Source organism: Chaetura pelagica, unplaced genomic scaffold, assembly GCF_000747805.2.
Source record: "Chaetura pelagica isolate M959 unplaced genomic scaffold, ChaPel_1.0 scaffold156, whole genome shotgun sequence".
NCBI lineage: Eukaryota > Metazoa > Chordata > Aves > Apodiformes > Apodidae > Chaetura > Chaetura pelagica.
This window is the reverse complement of record NW_009953694.1, coordinates 148,816-156,757: the sequence shown is the minus strand read 5'-3', so window position 1 is coordinate 156,757 and position 7,942 is coordinate 148,816. Positions and strand designations below refer to the sequence as shown.

Genomic DNA, 7,942 nt, shown 5'->3' with positions numbered 1-7,942 from the left:
TCATTTGCCTATTACAGTTGTGGGCCAGACAAGCTTGACTTGATGAAATGCTAGGTTTCTTGGTTCAGTCACTCATGCTTTTACTGGTACTGTCAGCAAATCCAAAATCTTCTTGCAACGAGGAAGTTGTCTTCATCTGCAAGAAAACTTGACACCTAGATTCTACAGGAAGTCTTGGGACTCTAGGAGGTAATAAGGCCCCAAATTATAAATAAATAAATAAAGGTCCAAATAAGGTAATATGTAAAATGAAATTCTATTTAATTTAAAAGTGAAATATGTATCTATAAGTAACTTAAAATATGAAGTCTTACTGAGGAACTACTAATATGAACAACATTAATATGACCTTGCAATATAAAAAAAACCAACTTTCATAAGTTTTGGAAGAAAAACGAAGCCTTAATTTGTAAGACTGTGATAGGGAAAAACTTGGAATGCTGAAATAATTCCAGGATCACATGGCAGAGTTCTAGACTACAACAAACTGGCTGCTAGTCTTGATGTGTGCACTCCTCTCCGGTTTGAATTAAAAAATAATCCATGAGGAAACTTAAAGTCACTTTTGTTAGCCATGCAAATGTTTATTCTTAAAACTAGGATTTAAAAAAATAAATATGCCAACCAGTTTTCTCAAGAAACAGTTCTGTGAGTTGTTCAGGTAGGAAGTCTTTAGATCTCCATGCTTGAAGTATTCCTGAAAAAGCTGCAGATGTTTATTCTAGAAACTAAAACATTCCCTCAGGTACCAGTTAGTTTCTGTTTCATGCAATTTTGACACAAACTGGCAGAAAAGGAGAAAAGTAATTCAGGACAATTTTCAAAACTGTTCCTCTCCTGCAGGATATGAAAACCTTTTGGAGAAAACTTATCTTAAGACCTTAAGCAATGCAAGAACATTCATTTCCACATGCTGTTTAGAGGAATGACATGATTAAATCAGTGAATGCAAGTCAGATTTTAAAATGTCATATGCAAAATGTTGATACTGGAAAAAGCTGAAGTGACTCCAATTCTGGCTGGTCAATATTTTTTATTTTTTTTTTCAGTTTTGCAGGAACTAATTGTACGGTCACACAGAGTTATTGACTGATATCCAGCCTGCAGTTCTGAGAGCTTTAAAAGGAGAAGTATGAAATAAGAGTGCTTGCAAAACACTTGGATTTTTTTCCCAAAAGGAGGTATCTTAAGTGAAGCTGTAAGAAAGTTTAAAACAATGGTCATAGACAAATTACCGAAAACAAAGCCAGAGAAAACATACTACGTTAAACCCTTCTGATTTTACTGATGGTTTGCAGAGCTTGAGGTGGGTCATCTTGAGAAGCAAGTATCCATCTGAATAAACATAGGCTGATAACTGATTTTGGGCCAAGTGAGGATCCCTGCCCTAAGAATGCTTTAGCTTAACTTCATATTGTTACAAGACAACAGACTTGTTGTGATTACGGAGCATCATTAAGCAGTCCACTTGTCCTGGAAGGTGTGTTTCTTTTCAAACCACACATCAGTTGACTGCTGTGGCTTCTTGCTACCCAGCTCTGAAGCAAAGAGGTGATGTAGAAGTTGCATTTTTTAGGGCATTGCTGCCTGGTCCCTATATGTAGCCAGAGTGAAGACACTACCAATTGCCAGGTGGGAGATTCAGTTTTGAAACCCATCACTGAACTTCTCAGCAATTGTAGGGAATTTTTATAATGAAAAGACAGAAGGTATCTGCCTTGCAGTGCAGTGTGTGCAGACTTTCAGGGGTGGGGCTTGGAGAAGGACACTTGGCAGTAGGTCAGAGTGGGCACTGGAGTGGAACAGTGACTGCTATTGGATGATGACATGGCTGAAAAAAAGGGGGAGAAAGGAGAAAAAAGACTATGGTCTTCCAACTTCGCCCTTTTCTCAGAGGTCGTATACGTTAACAGCATGGGTCTTGCCTAAACTCCTGCAGCAGTTCAAGTGTGTCCTGTGTGCCCTGAGTAGTATGCCCATAGTACTGTATGTCTCAAACAGTGTATGTCCCCCAAGTGGTAATGGCTTTCAACACTTGGTGAGCTAAAATATCTGCTCTGACCTTTGGCTAGAATAGAACATGCAAAGTGGGAAAGCAGCTTATGCCAGGGTACTTGTGTACAGCACATCAGAGTAGTGAGGTGAGTGCATTCCTTTCTCAAAGAAGATGACGTTGCCCCTTGTTATTACACAAAATGAACCACCACTATGAAGCAATTCTGGATGATTCATCTGGATTTATTGTCTTCAAAAAAGCTCAGTGGAACCAATTCAAGTATTAACAGAAATCAGATGTATCTGATTATGCATCTTGTATACTGAATTAGAACAAGTAGATTAGAAGTGAGCTGTTGGAGTACTCTCTCTTACAAGATCTCCTATGTCTTTGAGCTTCACTGTGATGGCAAAGCATCTGTAGGAAGGGGAGGAACTCCACAGTGCCGAGAGGTTAGGAGCAGGTGGGTTGTTAGCCCACACGAGAATAGACAGCACACTCCTTTGAGGGGTCACTCTTCTGCACCACTTCATAGTCACAGATTTTCTTGTTAAAAATGACTTTGCAGTTCACTTTGTCATAATCAATAGGAGTATGAAAGCTGTCATTGGCAGAGAGAAAGCAAGTGTTAGACTGAGAGAAATAGAAATTTGCTGGTTCAGTAGTTATAGCTTGAATTGATGCTGAGTGATATATTTCTGGACCTATGGCTAAGACCAGCCTAGCTAGCTTGACTGTCACCCAGTTACAGCTTCCTGGGCCTCAAAGATGCCTTGCTGCATTGCACAGTGCACATGTACCAGCATCCTCAGCACTACCATAGGGATTTATAGCACAGCACTCTTGGCATGTCTTATCTCTTTTGCACTTATTTTTCATTACTGCCAGATTGCTTAGAATGTCACAGCTGTTTCCTGATACATTGAATGTTATGTGAGCAAAGGTAATGATCATAATGAAGCTGTTTTGGTCCTTGGAGAAGGCAGGTTAAGAGGAAAGGAGGATGTTGGAGATAGGTACTTCAGAGCAGTGCCTTGTTACCCTAGGGTCAGCATATTCACTGGAGAAAAGCAACTCCAGAAAGGGATTCAAGTCATTACAAGCCCTTTTGAGGAGCTTCACTTAAGTGCTCTGTAGAATAAATTTCTACCCCCACTTTTTCTGCTAAGGAAAAACTTAAGTACAGGGTAAGAGGGGTTCCCAAGTTCCTCAGAATTACAGGCAAGCACCAGCTGGATGTGACTGGAAGGGCCTGTGTCCACTCTAGTCAGCAGAAAGTGAACAAAGGTAATTGTAGTCAAGGATCCAAGTGGTCAAGAGCTATGTCTGGCTGGCCCTAGCTCTGTGACATGGGTGAGGAAAGCCCTCTTGTGCTGTGGTGTTCCTATAGGCAATGATGCTTCTTAGGAAGTCCAAACTTACAGGGAGCAGCAACGCATTGCATGTGGGCTGCAGTTGCATCTGAAGCAATTTTCTGTCCTTGCAATCTCACCAAAGGGGTAGAGTTTTCCTTCCAGGGTACAGCCTGCATAACACAGCAGAAAAGAGAAAGAAAAAAAAAGAAAAAAAAAACAACAAAAAACTTCTTTAAGCCTCCACATTAAGTAATTCTTCAACTTCCCATCTGTAAGTTTCTGAAAACTTTTTTCTTGGCAATAGTAAAGTAGAGTGATTTTGTTTTCCACGTTATTACCTGGACTAATTTGAGAGCCTGAACTTGTTTCTTTTTCACTGGTTAGAGATGTTTTCAGTGTGAAAAATCTGGGATGAAACTGAGCAACCAAACAGCAGGTTTGACACTGAACTTTAGTCAGAACTATTCTCAATTCCTGCATCAGCTTCATGTGCTGCAATAGCAACCTACCACCAACAGCAATAATATTGCTGCAACCATACCCAGTCCAGGAGGAAACTTTGTTTTTCCCTGCATTTGGTAGGCTAGGGCTGGAACCTCCTATCTGTGTCTTTCTGACATCTCCCCCCTCCCTTGTATTTTGAGCCCTTGCTTGCAGCTCCACACAGAGGTGAGCTGCCACAGAAAAATCAAGTGAAATGACATTCCCTGTTCTTACCTTCTTTGGCCTCCCCTGTCTTGTACAGTTTAGAAAAGCAGTATGCATCACCCAGTGTCACTATGATGCCCATTGCAACAAGGAAAGCCAGAAAGCTCTTCTGTAAAAGAGACACAGAACCCATGGTATGAGTTTAATTCCACTTTTATAATCTTTGTTCTCAAAAGCTAAGTCATTGAACCTGAAGCAAAAATTAGAAATGACCTTATGTGTATCTGAAAATGTTGGAAAAAGACACTCCACGTATTTCACTGAGTTAATGACTTTTTCCTTTAGGTGAGAAGAGACAATGCTATGATACAAATATGTCAGCATTTTCACTCCCTGCCAAATTCCAGTCTCTAGAAATCACAAAAAGCTTCAATAGTATTGTAGACTTGAAAGCTCTGCTAGACTCTTATTAGTGCTTTATTTACTGATGTTGAGGCAGATTTAACTCTTTCTCCAGTAAATCACTGTTTGTAGAGCATCCCACTGCTCCTCTTGTGGGTACAGCAATTTCTCCAAATTTCACAGTGGAGTGGAGATGTTCCAGGATATTTCTTGATACAAGTGGCTGGGTAGAGAAGACAGCACAGGGTTATTTTGATGGGCAAATGTTTAGGAAAGGCCAAATACTGAGAAGAAAATGAGGACATTATTTCAGTTCTCCTGATAGCACCCGTAGGTTAACATGAAAGGACTGTAAAATGAGTAGACCTTTCAGGGTTATTGTTCTGAAATCCAGAGACTCTTGAAACAGGTGTTTAAAATAGCAGTGAGAGGTGTTGGGTTGTTTGTTTGCTTGTTTTTCTAGGCAGCTCTGCTCTCCACCTTGGGTTACTTGAATCATGAATGTCAAAAGACACTGAAAGGTCCCGAACTTATGCAGATAGTAAACTAGAGGGAATCTCTTATCTTTGCTATGGAAAAAACCTTGCTATTTTAATCCTTGATGTGATGCTTTCTTAGAGTGCTGAGGGACATTTACGGTGCAGTGAAAGGGAGAAGGTTTTATGGATTGGTCTGGGAAGTGGTCTGGGAATGGGTTTTGTGATTTGTGGTCCCTGAGGCTTTGGGGTGGGATAGAGCCAGTTGACATGCAAAGCACCATAGCCAGAAGTAGCAAAGTTAAGAAGAAAGACTGAAACTCTTATTCTGTGGTGTCTGGTTAAAAGAAAATTGCCTAAGCAACTCCTGTTCTATGAAGCTGTAGGATGTGACATTGCAGCTGATCTCTGATGAGGCTTCACATACATTTGGCATGGACCCTTGAGGCTGTGTAGCTATCTGGGGCTCTGTGAGCACTGGGAATCATGGCTTTCCACAGAGGTTTTCAAGATGTTTGGGATACTATTTGCTGTGTATTAGTCATTCATCTTGAGCTTGGTAGTGGCTTTCTTTCAAACTGGTTCAGATGTTTGCAACAACACAGGCCAGCTCTACCAGACATATTACTACTGTCATTCATCTTTAGTCTTTATAGAAAAGACTAAGATTCTTCTTTCACTGAGCTGTCTTCTGTTATCTTGCTGTTCCTAGAAAGGCTAGTTAGGTGAACTTGTGCATAGTCTTGTCTCTAAAGACCACAGTTCTGACCCTTCCACTAAACAGAAGGGGAAATCTGTGGTGTCTAATTGCTGTCTGAACTGGCTTTATGCGGGAATAACCAAAGGATACATCAGCTAAGCAACATATTTACCAGTGAAAGTCCCACATCTAAGTAGGTTGAGTGCAGAGAGTAACCAACAGGTTAAAAAGCACTAGCAGAAACACTATCCTTTACTGGAAATGGCAGAGGTTATTACTGTTTCACTGATGCCAGAGAGCTGTTAGGTAAACATCAGAGTCGTGTTGTTCTGGGCAGCCTGTGAGGCACTCCAAGGTTGGTTTTGGTTTTGTTTGTTTTCTTCTTTTTTGCTCTCTTAAAAAGGGGATGTCACCCAACATTTTGTAGAACAGAATCTTTCAAACTGGATGTGGTGGCCTTTGAAAGTAGGTGAATTAATGTAGAATGAGATAGATCATTTTATTCAACTTAGTCTCATATGAATATAAACAAGCCCTCAGGAAAGCTTAGGCAGAGAAAGAAATAGATTATAATTTCTCCCTTTATTTGTGAATCTACACATATTACAGAAATTCCTGCCACTTCTGTCAAATTAATGCCACTCTTGAAATTCTCATCAAAGGTAGTAATTTATGTCTGTACCTTTGGGGATTATGCAAGCATAAATTGGAGGAAAACTGGGCCACAGGGCTTTGTCTATCTACTTAGCATTACCTAACTGTTGATTCAGACTTTGCAAACACATTTGGAGGCTTGAACAGATTAAACAGGACACAACTTCATAAACCAAGAGAGAAATGTAGACAAAAGACACTGTGTATTACACTTTTCATTGTAAAGAAAATATATTTTAAAATGTATTTTGCATATATAGATTTTAAAAGCATGGTCCTAAATGCTTACAACATTCTGAATATTTTCACAAACATTTCTGAGAAAAGGGTAACAGCAAGGGAAAGACCAAGAGATATGTGTTCTGTTTCTTGCAAAGAATTACAAAAAAAAGAACAAAATTCACAGTAATCTTCACAAAGGTATCTTTCTTGGCATCTTGCAGTTTTTTTAATAGAATATATATTCTCCTTTAAAATGTGTAACTAGGTGATTCTCCCAAGATTCCTTCTTTTGCAGTTTTAAAGCAAGTAGCTATCCATATCCTAATTTTTAAGAAAATCTAAACCTTTAACTTACCATTGTGAAATGCTTGGCTTCCAAAGAGCTCCAAGTCTCCAGAAGTCTGCTAATGGTTCATGTGCAATCTGAGAGCAAATGTTTTATGGTGCCTCTATGTTGAGCAATTTAAGTATAGGGGGAAAAAAAAAGCTTGCTCAACTCAAATGCAATTATATTTACTTTTATGAAGAAATCATTGAAATTTCACGAGCTGGCAATGAGAAAATATTTGATTCTGTAGAGCACTGACCTGGGTGGAAGGTTGAACTGGGAACTTGGCAATCCTTTGAATAATTATGATAAGAAAAAAAATGCCTTTTTGACTAAATACAAATATTGATAGCTAAGCTGTAGGCAGTATTGTACAGCCAGGTGATTTGTAGCTTTGGCAGTTGCATGCTGACCATTTATGCTACCTGTGGGCTGGGATATGCTTAGAGTAGGGAAATAGGTATTAACAGCTTAGGGAGCTTTTGAATACTTACATTTAATGCTGTGGTGCACTGTGAGATAACTGAAGGCACTTGGTCATTACCAGTACTAAAGCCTCTTAACACTGAGATCTTAGTCAAAGTTGGATCACATTGCAACATTTATTTCTCCTCAACTAAAATAAGGATTTTCTTGCAAATCAAAAGCCTGCTGTTGTTCCTGTTCAGGCTTTGATCTGAATAACTATGATAGAGTATGTGATCACTTTTATACATGCAAAATACTTTCACAAGCAGTGGTAAAGTTCTGACCAGTAATCAAAACAATGCTTTCTCTTGCTCCTGCAACCTCGTCTTAGAATGAACTAAGACCTTGGCCATAGCTATATTTGAAAATTAGATTCTTTTTACAGATGCTGGCAAGCAATTTGAAACTTGTTCCTATAGGAATGAAGTCATTTACCACCAGCTACAGAAAATTTGGTATATGATTTTAAGATTACCTTTAGGAACCTTGGACAAATACATCAAATTAAATCTGGCTGTACTACAAGCTAAGTGATTCTGGGTGCTTTTTTTTTTTTTTAAGTAAATTAAACACAGAGTTGAAAATACTTTGGAATGGTGAAATGGTGCCATTAATTTCCTCTTATGCACTATGCATTTCCGAGTACTAATAATAATTAATTTGGATTTTGGGTGTATTCAATCCAAAGAATTC

The 7,942-nt window shown here is 39.1% G+C and overlaps 1 protein-coding gene across 1 annotated transcript; it reads right to left on the bottom strand.

Annotated features, from left to right (window-relative positions):
- Positions 1–2,467: 2,467 nt before the first annotated feature.
- On the bottom strand, positions 2,468–4,141 carry LOC104391106 (beta-microseminoprotein-like). The gene is made up of 3 exons (XM_010000333.1): positions 4,069–4,141; positions 3,419–3,521; positions 2,468–2,597 (listed from the first exon to the last, which is right to left on the bottom strand). Exons 1-3 carry the CDS (start codon positions 4,139–4,141, stop codon positions 2,468–2,470), a joined length of 306 nt encoding a protein of 101 aa, XP_009998635.1.
- Between the last annotated feature and the right edge of the window lie 3,801 nt (positions 4,142–7,942).